The sequence below is a fragment of the Penicillium concentricum genome, assembly GCF_028827145.1.
Source record: "Penicillium concentricum strain IBT 3081 chromosome Unknown utg000002l_segment0_segment0, whole genome shotgun sequence".
In the NCBI taxonomy this organism is placed as follows: Eukaryota; Fungi; Ascomycota; class Eurotiomycetes; order Eurotiales; family Aspergillaceae; genus Penicillium; species Penicillium concentricum.
This window is the reverse complement of record NW_026622755.1, coordinates 9,500,411-9,513,960: the sequence shown is the minus strand read 5'-3', so window position 1 is coordinate 9,513,960 and position 13,550 is coordinate 9,500,411. Positions and strand designations below refer to the sequence as shown.

The window sequence follows — 13,550 nt, the reverse complement described above, 5'->3', positions numbered from 1 at the left end:
GATATCCTTGTGTCATATTCTGCTTTCCACTTGCTTCGTGTTGGTCTTAGGTGAAGAATCGGGTTTGAGGGTTTAGTAATATATAAAGCAGCCTCTACCCAGGTGAGAAAATGAACCTCGATAGCCCTAATATTGTCCATCTCGATACCACTTAAGACCTCTGCCATGATACCCAGAACCGAAAAGGACAATGAGAACATTGAGAAGCCAAGGCCCTCCAAAATTTTTCTGGGGAAAGGAGTATGAACGAATGATATCGGGGATGCTGTTAGAGATACGCTTCCTTTCCGGTATACACCCAAAAGGTTCTAAATTATATACAGACACAACCCTCTAGGCCCCGAACTCATAGAGCGCAGGTCTCGAGCAAGACGTTTAATGACTACATTCAACGCACCGCCCTCATTGGAAGCCCCCGAACTGCAAGTAGTCGCTCAGCGAGAAGACATACTTCGAGAATTCTTTGGTAGTGTTGGGCAAGGAGTATATATTGAGCCTCCCCTATTCGTGGACTACGGTTGCAATATCAGTATAGGCACCGGATTCTACGCCAACTTTCAGTGAGTCGAACTTTTTTTAGAGAAAAGAACCAAATCTAACCAGAATCTTCTCAAGTCTCGCTGTCTTGGACTGTGGCCTAGTTTCCATTGGGACGATGTTATGATTGGGCCTAATGTCAACATTATCACAGGAGAACATGAGACGGGGATCGAAGCGCGAAAGGCACATAGAGGACTGGAATTTACGGGACCCGTTGTCATTAGCGATGATTGCTGGATTGGAGCTAATGTGACGATCCTGGCTGGAGTCACTATTGGTCATGGATCTTCCATCGGTGCTGGCTCCGTAGTAAAGCAGGATATACCAGCCTTGAGTGTTGCAGTTGGTAGTCCCGCTCGAGTTATCAGATCGGAATAAAGAGGGATCAAGTGTGCTTCACGAGAATGCACCGGGATGGAGTACATATCCACCAGAATTCCTGAAATGAATGTAGAGTAGTATTGGAAAGATCGCTTGCTTCATTAATCTATCAGACATTATAACCGAGAAATCCCAAACAATTATTAATGCTTTTAAGCAAAGGCCCCGACGAATGCCATGAGGAGAGCACCGCAGGCAACGGATATACAAGCTTCAACACGTCGTCTGCCCTTGAGGGTGTCATAACTCGACTCACTCAAGAAGTCCTCAGCGAGGAGCTCCACTAGGCCCGCGAAGAGCAACAGGCCGCTACTAATGGCATTGGTGATGCCAACCATCAGCAGACCTGTTGCGCTGGCAGGATCGTAGAGATTGTGTAGAACCAAGCCGATAGCTTGGCCAAGGGGAGTTGTCGTTCCGTATGCCAGTGACATAAGCCATGGTTTCATAGAATTTGGAGCGAAGAGATCCGGTATCAGCGAAGCAATCCGAGACCCCAGGGCGAAACCTTCAAAGGTCTGATGGAAACTGATTGCAATTAACAGGACGACAAAGGACGTGCCAGTCGCAACACTGAGCGCCATGCCAATGAAAATGCTGTGAAACAAAATACCAGCTTCCAAGAGGAGGCATTGCAGAAGCTGACGTTGAGGATTCTGGATTGGCGCATCTGTGTCGGTCGGATGCCGGTGGCTTTCGCTTACACGGGGTCGATGCCGGTGGACAGGCTGTGGCTGCGCAGAATGGGCTGCCTGTCCGCTGATAAGTGCGTCGTCATCCATATAATCATCCAGCCCATCAAGGTCATCCACATCGTCCTCCTTATCCGGTGATGGGTCTGTCAGGTGAAGACGGTCCGATTCATGGTCCGAGCCGGAAGCTCTCGTTGCCCGCAACTTGGAGTTGTCCATGCTATCTAGATTGATATTATCTGAAACCTGCCGGGCCTCTAGCCTCGAGTAATCCACATCCGGATCTCCCCCATCCCTTATTGAGTCACGCCTAGCTTCGCCAATAAGATTATCATATTCGCTTCCGTGTACATGCTTTGCGCCTTTCATCGCAAAGAACATTTCCACAATAACGACTGCAAAGACCGCTATCATCGCAACGAACCCTGCCATAGCACGATATGTTTGACTCCAAAATCGAGGAAGACATGGATCGGTCAGAGAGACGAATGCTGTGGGGAGTAAATGGACGAATGCCGTCGCAATCAATACACCCGTTCCGAAATGTCTCGATATAAAGAGGAACCGACGGGGAATCGGGAGACCAGGGAAGCGGCGAGCCAGAACCGGAAAAGAACAAGCTATTGTAGTTTCAGGATTAGCAATGATCAACTTGAGAGCTCCGAGAGAAGCCAGTGCATACCGAATGTACTCAACCCAAGGATGAGGAACAATGCCATAACGTGTAACGGGGTGTTATATGCCCCTCGCTCTTTGGATCCGCATGTCGGCGTATTGTCTGAAGCTCCATCTCGCCGAAGAAGTTCTGCCCGCAAAAGAGCATCGGGGATGTCTGAAATTGTGGAGAGGGCACGCTTCAAGTCTGCCCGGAGCATAGTTAGAAACTAATCACAATTGGTATATAAAGATTTCTCACCTGATGGTAAATCCTGCGCAGTCCGCCAGTCTTGCGCATTCTGCATTTTGTTATCTCAAAGCTGTTGAAGGTGTAATAACATCCCCAGTTGGACTGCGGTGGGGAATGTTGGAGGGTAGGCCGGGTAACGTCAAAGAGATATAGGTAGTCACACAATTGGGTTAAGACAAGGATCAAAAAATGGCAAACCAACAAGGAAATCAATAACACATAGGTCTCTTAAAGCAGAAAAGCCAGAGGGTTCTAAGACACGCGATAATGTCGACTCCCCTTCGCTTAGTCATGAATCGCACGTGGGCAATACGCGTCCTGGGATTTGTGATTTACTGGCGAAGAAAAGTGATATACATGAAATACTTGGAGGTGGAATATTAAATACATCCATTTCCTCTACCTATTGCCCACCTTAGTCCAACCTTTGGTACCTTTAGGTCGGGAAACGTCCTGGCCTTGAGGCCCACGTGTTTTGGAATTTCTGCTGTCTGTGTCTGTTTCCGCCCTCGATTGAGAGGGGGCAATGATCTTGGGGCTTTGCGGAACAGATGGCTGAGGTGAATCCTTGACCGCATCATCCCATTCTTTTTCTTCTAGCAATTCCCATTCCGCACTGGCCATTTCCCCTTGAAGGTTGGACTTCAATTTATCCACAATCTTGGTTGGGGTTGGGAGTTTCCATATTCGCATGAATTCAACTCCTTCCGATGCTCCCAGGAACGAATGTGCTGTGCCGTGAGAATAGTGACCTAACATGGGAAAAGAAGTTGTCCGCTGAATTGTTGTTTTGGGTGAGTCTTTGGCAGATTTCATCTGTGTCTGTGTGTCTCGACCGGCAAAAGCTCGCATCAGAGTTGAAGGATGGGCTGGCGGAGCAACCAGCAGTTGCCATAAGCTCTTTCCAATATCGCAAACATCCTCCCAAGAGTCCGATGAGAGGTTTATTCCTTGAGTTCGACATAACCATGCAACATTCCACGCCAAGAGAGTGGCTCCTTCAAGAAAGAAGGCGTATGTTGCGGGGTCCTCCTTCGCTAACCGGGCTAGAGGCTTATCAATGAAGAGAGGCCGCGGGCGTGGTGTGTGGATGCGCGGGTCGACCGTCTTTGATGCGGCTGGACTTGACGAAGACTGGTGATCGGCTCCATCTTGACCGTCACGCGAGCGATATGATGCTGAGGGGGTGTAGATCGTAGGCACAGGATAGTTTTTGTGAGGCAGTGTGATTTCGGCGGGAAGTCTCAAGGAGAGATAGTGTGAGACAATGACCAGCAGATGGGCGATGTTAGAAAAAGATGAGGATATCTGTTCTTGTGGTATACCTGTACTGGCCCTGTTAGTATGCCACGGGATGAACAACTGTTTGGAAGCGACTGTGGAAACTTGCCATTCATATCCCTCAAATCAACGATAAAACCACTTCCAAGCACATAGGTCTCACGACCTTGGCCCTTCTTCGTATTCTTCCGCAGGCCATAGAGATTGGCGACTTCTCGACAAAGGTAAATACGTGACTCCGCCGTCTTGCTATGGAGGGAATGCCAAACATGCTCCACCCGTTTGCTGGTATTTTGAACGCCTGCCAGGATTCCAGCTTCCCGCTCTTCTAGTTGAAATTTGGCAGATTCAGCATCTGAGCGTCTGCGTGCTAGGGCTTCTTTTTGCTTGGCAATCTCGGCTTTCTTGGCTTCGACCTCTGATTTCAAAGCCTCAAGCTGGTGTGAAACCAGTTCTCTATTTGCCAAAGACACTGCATGTCGAGTGTTTATCGTTTGGAGGACCCAGCGGGGAGAGCAAGCTTTATCCGTATCGAGCAGGTCTTGTCCGTGCGGGGAAGACTGATCCCAAGAGCTATCACAGGTAACAGCGGCCTCAATTTGCTTCCCAAGGGCTTCTTTCTCTAGAAGAACTTGAGTGCTGTCGATTCGTAGTTGATATAGCTGATTGCGGGCACATGTCGGACAGTGGAAAGAAAGGCGGGAATGAGGGGCACGTGAGCATATGGAACAGCTCATCGCAGACAATTCGGTTTTATTTTCAGCTGTTCTTTGAGAGCGTAAGGTGAATTTCCATGTTGCGTTCGAGGATAATTATGGGTGCTACTGGAGTCGCCGCCGAGAACCATATAGAGGAGTGAAGGGGTCATCAAATAGATGCAAATCCCACATGACTCAAGTAATATGCTGATATAAAGGATACGATCGGCTTCAAGCCCAGCATGTCAAGTTCGCATCACCTTTAGCCAATGTTTCTTTAGAGAGGAAGAGAAGAGAAGACGGGATGATGTGCACATGCACTTGTCGACGTCACCTGATGCTCCGTTATCGCAAATCTTATCTTCTGGATAGGAACATCCACGAATCAAAACAAAAGACTCTAGATTCTACTGAATCAATCATTGGGTTTGATATGGTTTTGCTCTAATACATCTTTATACCAGTCAGCCAATTCAGTATGCAGTCAACACCAAACAGGACCAGTAAAATCCCTCGACCTGGGGCAATATCACCCCGTGTCAGTCAAGGAAGCAAAAGCCCTCCAGGCAGTGGGAGCTTCCAAGAGAACAAGAGCCCTCAATCACCAGTCGAAGCTCGTACATCTACCCCTATTCATGATGAGTTCCCACTTGTCTCTGGGTTAACACAAGGACTTGAAGACTGCGACTGGGAGCAACTCCAAGAGAAATATGCTGATGCAATGGATGAACACGGTCGAGTCGAAGAGAATCTTCGAGTTGAAACAGCCAAGCTTCTTGAAGTAAGTTTTAAAAGCATATATGACTTGCAATTTTGTCTCTGATCAACTGGTAGGTTTTCATGGCATGGTCTCAAACTACCGTTTCGCAAGATGAGAACAGGGCTTTGAAAAGGTTCGACCAATCCAGCTTCGAAGACATCAACGAACAAATAATTAAATGCTCTACAGGTTCAAGACCCAAATGCAGCACGTTCAAAATTCCGAAGTCAATGTGGAAAACAAAAAGAAGCATTGTAAGTCCGCCCGTGTCCTTTTGACTTCAAAACGAGGTCTGATTGCTCATCTGTTTAAAGATACAGAAGTAGTAAAGGCTTTCCAAAATGCTCTCGCCTTGCTAAACGATCAAATGAAGGTTTAAGCACATGATGTTTACGACATTTATGACAATTATGAGATTATGTTACTCTGTCCCGTCTATCTCAGAATCGATATCCCAAGAGAGGAATTGAATCAGTATGCAAAAAGCATTCATTATGTATTTCCTCGCTTATATGATGGCTCAAAAAATAAGATAAAACCTAAATGTACTACAAGTAAAGAAAAAGACCATTGGAATCCTTGGGGTCATTCAAATAGCACTGCTGAGAACATCAAAAATCATTATTGCAGGTAAAAGAGTTTCAAGTTATTCTCTGGCACATATGTAGTCTCGGTGACTGCGAGGCTCTGGTCTCTAGTCACTATCATTTGTAAGGCCTCGGTGGTTAGCCTTGGGAGCGTTCAGTCCGGGCAGCTCTCCCTATGATGTCTTGCCAACTGGCATTAAAGCGTCTGCCAGTATTCGCCAATAAGCCTTCCTCCTCAGCTTCCTCTGCATCCTCATCGAGTTGCGCTTCGTCCAACTGAGGCGAACGGAAAAGGGAAGTAACAAAGACAATCAGATACAAGCCTGCGATGTTGGTGTTAGATCAATGTAAACAAAGAATTCTGGTAGGACCACAACGGGATTTAGACATACCTAGGAAGACGAATTGGGCCCAAAAGAACACGACTCCAAAAAATGGGTAGTTCAGGGTGACCCGGTTCAAGAAGGTGCTCACGACACTGGGTGTGCAGACTTGCTGCGCAGCGGGGTTCTTCGCCAGTTCTGAGCATGGCTTGATAAGTTCTTTGCTATTTGAGCAATCTGGCTTCCCGATGAAGGTACCCGGATCGCGATCACAGAATGTCTGTGGGCCGAATGTGGCATACTGGGGGGCGACAATCATCGAAATGGAGTAATTCAGCGCTAAAATGATTAGCATCAACATGGCGGTGGCTAAGAGTAGAGCCTGGGGAGATGTGTGGCCGTTTCTAATTTGGAAAATCCTAATCCATAGGAAGCGGATTCCAACCACAGCGATTCCAACCACAGAGCTGCAGAAAAACAGTAATACAAGTGCGGTAAATATGGCGTAGTCAATGGGAAAGAACCTGGCGGATTTAACAAGTGCCCAGTTGACAGGGTTGAAGATGTTAACATGTGCGAGGATGTATCCACAACGATGTTTGCAAATCGAGTTCACGGCTTTGTCAATTGCCGTCAAGAACATGGATACCCACGTGAGGAAAGCAATGAGAAGCAGGAATATGCCACCTAGGAGCTTGAAGGGACGGAGCACTGCCCCAATTTTGTACCATGCCCTCATCAACCAGCTGCGGCCTCCGCCTTGGGATTCTTCGGCAAGACGTTGGCGCCGAATCAGGGTCCTCTCTTCTCGCACCAGTGTATCAAGTTCTCGTCGGTCCTTGGAAGAAAGAAGCTCGGGGTCTCCAGCACATCGTCCCTCGAGCTGCCGTTGGCGCTCTTGATTTGTATCGAGTTGTTGTGCAGTGCTCGCTTGCAAGGCAGCGCTAGATACTGATGGTGCAGTCTTGATCAAACTGATTGGCAGAAGGGCCAGTCCCACAGATGTGTATAAGACATAAAGACACAGTCCGATCGTCATTAACAGACCAAGAGCAAAGGTAAGGGCACGCTCGCCATCTGTTAAGATTTATGTCAGCTTCACGGCTCAGGATACTCAGATACTCAGATACTCACGGTTTTCAGTCAGTAAGCGCCTGAAGTAATCCAGATCCATGTCATTCTTTCCTTGTGAGACTGGGACAAAGAAACCAACTAGGAACAAGATCACCACGACTGCAACAAATGAGAGCGTGTATTTGAGGGCACCCCAAATCCGTTGGCCAACAGTTTGCTCGCCCGACTCGGTCGCAACGTCATCGTATTCTTCATACCAGAAATATGTGAAGGGGATGACTAGAAGACACAGCAGAGCATCCAAGGAATAGAGGAAATAATAGATGATGGTCAAGGAATAGGTGATTCTGTCCACCGCATCCTGTGTTGCCCAGTCCTTTCGTTGGCCTAACTTGGACGATGTAGTCGATGATACCAAAGCGACATCGACAGGTAGCAAGAGCACTGTTGCGAGAAGACTAGTAATTGAAATGATGCAAGTCAAAGTGACCGAAGGAGAGCGGTCGCGGGGAGTTTGGTAGACATAGATAAACACTGACGCCACTGCCAGTAGAATAGCCACCACCACCCCATACAGAGCCCAGATAAGGGAAGTCTGAAGGAGGGCCATGTTGCAGGATAACAGTTCACACTGTGCAAATTTGTTGTGAAGTCTGCATCAACAAATCTAGCAAAAGAATGAAGGAATGATGGCAGGAATGGGACTTACAATATTAAATCAAGATCTTCCCTTCCAGAGCTCTGGCGATCGCCTGTGTCGTCATTGATAATTCGACGCTAAACCATTTTGAGGCACGTGCAGTAAATGGCGGTATGATTTATCGGGCAGAATATTTTGGCCGCTCGATTCTGCCAGACCAGTCAGCTGACCCGCTCCCATCTCCGCTTTGCTTCCGCTTCAAAGGAGCTACAAACTTAACTGCACAAGGCAGAGATCTTGATCTTGATCTTGATCGCTTCTCGTGTTTATATTAATTTTTTTTATCTGTGCTTCTCTCTTTGTGCTTACAAGGCTTGACATTCTCAATTATCCGTCCCTGGGTTTAACAATTGCAATGTGCATCTCAGGCCATATCAAAAACACAATTTAGCTTATTGGCGGTTTCCTAGCATATTCAAGCCTTCTCAAGCTTTGACGGTGGACTCAATCTCCAAATGCAGTGCTACACAGAGCTATTACCCCCACGGGGGTCACCCATGCTTTGGCAATTCCTTTCACCTCAGCAACCGCCAGCAATTTGATTGTTGTCAGAACCTCTCTACTGCAGGTTTTCTCTCTCGTTAAGGTCTCTCATCAGCCACAGAAGGAAGGCTCCGAACCTCATTCTTTACAATTTTCTCAACCAGAAACGAAATTAGTGCTGGAAAAAGAATACCCACTATCTGGAACCGTGACGGATTTAAGCCGAGTCAAAATCTTGAACACTAAGAGTGGCGGAGAAGCCATCTTAATTGCAGTGCGCAATGCCAAACTCAGCTTGATCGAGTGGGATCCTGAACGTCATGGAATCTCAACAATTTCCATCCATTACTACGAGCGGGATGATCTGACCCGCAGCCCCTGGGTGCCTGATCTGAGCCGGTGTGGGAGCATTCTGAGCGTTGACCCAAGCAGTAGATGCGCGGTGTACAACTTTGGAATTCGCAACCTTGCAATTTTGCCCTTTCATCAGGCGGGCGATGACTTGGTTATGGATGACTACGACTCGGAGCTTGACGGAGAACGCCCAAATCAAACCTCTGGCGGAGGTGCACAGATCGAGAAGAGCAATGATGGACCAGCGCACCAAACACCCTACTCCTCGTCTTTTGTCCTGCCATTGACTGCCTTGGACCCTTCATTGCTACATCCCATAAGTCTTGCGTTCCTATACGAATACAGGGAGCCCACGTTTGGAATTTTATATTCTCAAGTCGCAACCTCCACTGCCCTTCTTCATGAAAGAAAGGATGTGGTATTCTACGCTGTGTTTACATTGGACCTTGAGCAGCGCGCTTCTACCACCCTTCTTTCCGTATCTCGTCTTCCTAGTGATCTGTTCAAAGTCGTGGCACTCCCACTTCCAGTAGGAGGTGCCTTGCTTCTTGGATCAAATGAAATTGTTCATGTGGACCAAGCCGGTAAAACCAATGCAGTGGGAGTCAATGAGTTTTCAAGGCAAGTTTCTTCATTTTCAATGACGGACCAATCGGACTTGGCGTTCCGCCTCGAAGGCTGCGTGGTTGAGCGACTTGGTGGTGATAGTGGCGACCTACTCCTAGCACTTGCGTCCGGCGACATGGCACTGATCAAATTCAAACTTGATGGTCGGTCTGTCTCCGGTATCACTGTTCACCCCCTTCCGGCTCATGCAGGTGGAGATATTCTGAAGTCGGCCGCCTCATGTTCCACTTGTCTCGGAGATGGAAACGTCTTCATCGGCAGCGAAGATGCCGACTCGGTACTTCTAGAATGGTCGCATTCATCCGCCTCTACTAAAAAAGCTCGGCTTGAGTCAAAACACACAGCCGATGGTCTTGATGATCTTTCAGACGATGATGATCAGATGGAAGACGATGATCTTTATTCCTCGGCACCTGGGTTGACACAGGTCGATAATCGCATGGGAGCCGACAACTCAACCCCCGAATTCTATAACTTCCGACTGAACGATCAACTTCCTAGCATTGGGCCACTGAGGGACATCACTTTGGGCAAAGCTTTCTCGAATACGAATCCCAAAAGTCAGGATACAAATGAAAGTGTTGCCGCAGAACTGGAGTTGGTGGCATCTCAGGGCTCAGATAGAGGCGGTGGCTTGGTAGTCATCAAGCGTGAAATCGATCCCGTGACTACCATGTCTCTGAAAGTCGATGATGCGGATGGTGTTTGGTCGGCCAGCGTCACAAAAAGAAGAGGGCCCTCCAGCACAGACAACCCCTCTCGTCAATATGTGGTTGTATCTCGGTCTACGGATTCGGAGCAGGAGGTGAACGAGGTCTTCGTCGTGGAGGAAGAAAGCTTGAAGCCTTTCAAGGCATCAGAGTTCAATCCGAACGAAGATTCCACGATTGATATTGGATCTTTGGCAGGCGATACTCGTCTAGTTCAGGTTCTGCGGAACGAGGTTAGAAGCTACGACATAGGTACAGTCTACTTCAGCCTGCTAGCAAGCGTTGCATAAGCTAATCATGAAACTCCACAGACCTGGGACTGTCACAGATTTACCCCGTTTGGGATGAAGACACCAGTGATGAGCGCGTGGCCGTGAGCGCAAGCTTTATTGATCCTTATCTTGTGATTATTCGGGATGATTCATCAATACTGCTTCTGCAGGCGGATGAAAGTGGTGACCTCGACGAAGTTCCGCTTTCAAATGAGGTTAGCTCCTCACAATGGCGCTCCGGATGCCTTTATCACGATAACTCTCAGTCATTCAGCGTTGCAGGCTCATCGTCGAAGGACTCTTCAGAAGGCGAAGTGCTTCTATTCCTATTGAATCTGGAGTATAAGCTATCGGTAGGTCATCGCGAAAAGAAAATGCAGGCATTGGTTCTGACTTGACATACAGATATTCCGCCTTTCTGACATGCAGTTGCTCGCGGTCATTGAAGGTGTCGACTGCTTACCACCCGTATTGTCGACCGAGCCCCCAAAACGATCTAATACTCGGGAAACCCTGACGGAATTTGTTGTTGCCAATCTTGGTGATAGTTCTAGCCTTTCACCTTATCTGATTGTGAGTATTTTTTTCCTCCATGGTTTTCTCTGATCTCTAACTCAAGCATTCTAGGCCCGAACCGAAAATGACGATCTCGTATTCTACAAACCGAGCCTAGTCCCGGCAAATGCAGGTCATGGATCATCTCGTCGCCTGCAGTTATTCCGAGAGTCAAATCATGTTCTACCAAAAATTCTTTCAGGGGAAGCATCCTCTCAAATACAGAAGCAACAGCGATCGAGGCCGCTGAGGGTTCTTCCTAATATTTCAGGGTTTAGCACCGTCTTTATGCCGGGAGCTTCATCGAGCTTTGTCTTTAGGACAGCAAAGAGCTCACCACACATCATTCGTCTTAGAGGAGGCTTTACACGTTGGCTAAGTTCCTTTGACTCAGCCGATACTGGCTGTGAAAATGGGTTCATTTACGTGGATTCTCAGGTGAGACTTTTTGCTCACAGTTGTCATATTATCTACACTTACTAATCCTCTTGTTTCAGAGCTGTATCCGGGCTTGTCAACTACCTACCCAAACTCAATTTGACTATCCGTGGACATTGCGCAAAGTTCCAATTGAAGAGCAGGTCGATTTTTTGGCCTACTCGACGTCTTCTGAGACGTATGTTCTCGGCACAAGCCACCAAGGAGACTTCAAGTTACCGGAGGGTGATGACCTGCACCCTGAGTGGCGTAATGAAGGTTCGTTATTGCTTCAAGCGTCTCCCATCGTGCTGTGCTAATTTAATCTCAAGAGCTATCATTTTGTCCGAAAGTCCCCGAAAGCAGCATCAAGGTCGTCAGTCCCAAGACATGGACCATCATTGACAGGTAAAAACTCCCACAAAACCCGCGACCTAATGAACCAAATACTAATATCTGTAGTTACCCTCTGGATCCCGATGAGCAGGTGACAGCGGTGAAAAACGTGAACATTGAGGTTTCGGAGAATACGCACGAGCGGAGGGATCTAATCGTCGTCGGAACCGCCATTGCTAAGGGAGAAGATATGCCAGCTCGCGGGACGATCTATGTCTTTGATGTGATCAAAGTGGCCCCAGACCCGGAAAAGCCAGAGACAGGCCGCAAACTCAAGCTGATTGGCAAGGAGTCAGTGAAGGGTGCAGTGACCGCGCTGTCTGGCATCGGTGGTCAAGGGTTCATAATTGTGGCCCAGGGACAGAAGTGCATGGTCCGAGGTCTCAAGGAAGACGGAAGCCTTCTCCCTGTTGCATTTATGGACATGCAATGCTATGTCAATGTCGCGAAAGAGCTCAAGGGCACCGGCATGGTTATCCTAGGAGATGCCGTGAAAGGACTTTGGTTCGCCGGTTACTCAGAGGACCCATATAGAATGACGCTTTTCGGCAAAGACCCCGAATACCTGGAGGTGGTGGCAGCCGACTTCCTCCCAGATGGGAACAAGCTGTACATGCTAGTCGCTGACAGCGACTGCAGCCTGCACGTCCTACAATACGACCCGGAAGACCCCAAGTCCTCCAACGGCGATCGACTCCTCAGCCGAAGCAAATTCTACACAGGCAACTTCGCATCATCGGTAACCCTTCTGCCGCGCACACCCGTTTCATCCGAGCTCACAGAGTCATCCGAAGAAGAAATGGACGTGGATCAGACCTTCGCCACACACCAGGTTCTCATCGCTTCGCAGAATGGGTCCCTAGCGCTTGTAACGTCAGTTGCCGAGGAATCATACCGTCGACTATCGGCGCTACAGTCTCAGCTGATCAACACCGTCGAACACCCTGCCGGCCTGAACGCGCGTGCTTTCCGGGCTATTGAAAGCGATGGCGCTGCGGGACGTGGTATGGTTGATGGCAATTTACTGCGTCTATGGCTGAATATGGGCAAGCAGCGACAGGCTGAGATTGCGGGCCGGGTCGGCGCGACGGAGTGGGAGATCAAGGCTGATCTGGAGACTATTGGCGGCGATGGACTCGGATATCTGTGATGCCGGAAACAGACGTCTTTCGATGCATTAGTTTTAAGGAAATTACAAACCCAACTCACTGAGTGAGCTTCCTCTTGCAAATTTATTCTATTATCAGATTTGAACAGCTTGTCTATATCTCCAGAAGATAAAAAATAAATAGTCAGCCCAAGATGGGATTTTTCAATATATGGCATGCCACGAGAACATGTATAGTTGAAGATTCTCTCAGCCTGCGCCGAGGGAGCCCCATCACGATCAAGTAAATAGCGTGATATCATAACACAGTGGGATATAACTAAACCAGGACCCAAAAGGGAGATGGAGAAAAAAAAAGAGACCCTAGTACCTATCCCAACCAGTCCAACGTGGGTAATCCAAGTAAACCAAAACCCATCCAATCCCAAAATCCACCACCCAAAACAAAAGAAAATCAATCAAGTCAAAACACCTCAGCACGCCACATTCGCCATTTTCGCCTTGCATGATTCGAATTCAAAGAAAACCAGATCTTTGAAATCGTACACGCCAAACCCCATCCGACCCCCCATGAGCATCAATATCAGTAACACATTCGGCATGTCAGCTTAGAACCAACCATGTTTTGTACTTTGTATTTCATGGGCAAACACAAAGTCAAGTCTAAAAGAAAGCAGTAAAAAAA

At 48.0% G+C, this 13,550-nt stretch overlaps 6 protein-coding genes across 6 annotated transcripts; 3 read left to right on the top strand and 3 right to left on the bottom strand.

Moving 5' to 3' along the window:
• Positions 1 to 378: 378 nt before the first annotated feature.
• Positions 379 to 918, top strand: N7517_007332 (sugar O-acetyltransferase; the record flags this gene model as incomplete). The annotated part of the gene is made up of 2 exons (XM_056725062.1): positions 379 to 560; positions 588 to 918. 2 exons carry the CDS (start codon positions 379 to 381, stop codon positions 916 to 918), a joined length of 513 nt encoding a protein of 170 aa, XP_056581312.1.
• Positions 919 to 1,073: 155 nt separating this feature from the next.
• Positions 1,074 to 2,575, bottom strand: N7517_007331 (putative ZIP family zinc transporter; the record flags this gene model as incomplete). The annotated part of the gene is made up of 3 exons (XM_056725061.1): positions 1,074 to 2,233; positions 2,296 to 2,475; positions 2,530 to 2,575. The coding sequence occupies 3 exons, from the start codon at positions 2,573 to 2,575 to the stop codon at positions 1,074 to 1,076; spliced, it is 1,386 nt and encodes a 461-aa protein (XP_056581311.1).
• A 344-nt stretch (positions 2,576 to 2,919) lies between these two features.
• On the bottom strand, positions 2,920 to 4,538 carry N7517_007330 (Atg14 domain-containing protein; the record flags this gene model as incomplete). Its single annotated transcript, XM_056725060.1, has 2 exons — positions 2,920 to 3,845; positions 3,965 to 4,538. 2 exons carry the CDS (start codon positions 4,536 to 4,538, stop codon positions 2,920 to 2,922), a joined length of 1,500 nt encoding a protein of 499 aa, XP_056581310.1.
• A 439-nt stretch (positions 4,539 to 4,977) lies between these two features.
• On the top strand, positions 4,978 to 5,638 carry N7517_007329 (uncharacterized protein; the record flags this gene model as incomplete). Its single annotated transcript, XM_056725059.1, has 4 exons — positions 4,978 to 5,280; positions 5,334 to 5,392; positions 5,449 to 5,513; positions 5,574 to 5,638. 4 exons carry the CDS (start codon positions 4,978 to 4,980, stop codon positions 5,636 to 5,638), a joined length of 492 nt encoding a protein of 163 aa, XP_056581309.1.
• Positions 5,639 to 5,984: 346 nt separating this feature from the next.
• N7517_007328 (uncharacterized protein) lies at positions 5,985 to 7,853 on the bottom strand (the record flags this gene model as incomplete). The annotated part of the gene is made up of 3 exons (XM_056725058.1): positions 5,985 to 6,169; positions 6,239 to 7,246; positions 7,304 to 7,853. The coding sequence occupies 3 exons, from the start codon at positions 7,851 to 7,853 to the stop codon at positions 5,985 to 5,987; spliced, it is 1,743 nt and encodes a 580-aa protein (XP_056581308.1).
• A 553-nt stretch (positions 7,854 to 8,406) lies between these two features.
• On the top strand, positions 8,407 to 12,907 carry N7517_007327 (cleavage/polyadenylation factor CFT1; the record flags this gene model as incomplete). The annotated part of the gene is made up of 7 exons (XM_056725057.1): positions 8,407 to 10,369; positions 10,429 to 10,742; positions 10,795 to 10,962; positions 11,017 to 11,382; positions 11,442 to 11,640; positions 11,694 to 11,769; positions 11,824 to 12,907. Coding segments are annotated over 7 exons (4,170 nt in total), but the record flags the coding sequence as incomplete, so codon positions are not given.
• Positions 12,908 to 13,550: the final 643 nt, after the last annotated feature.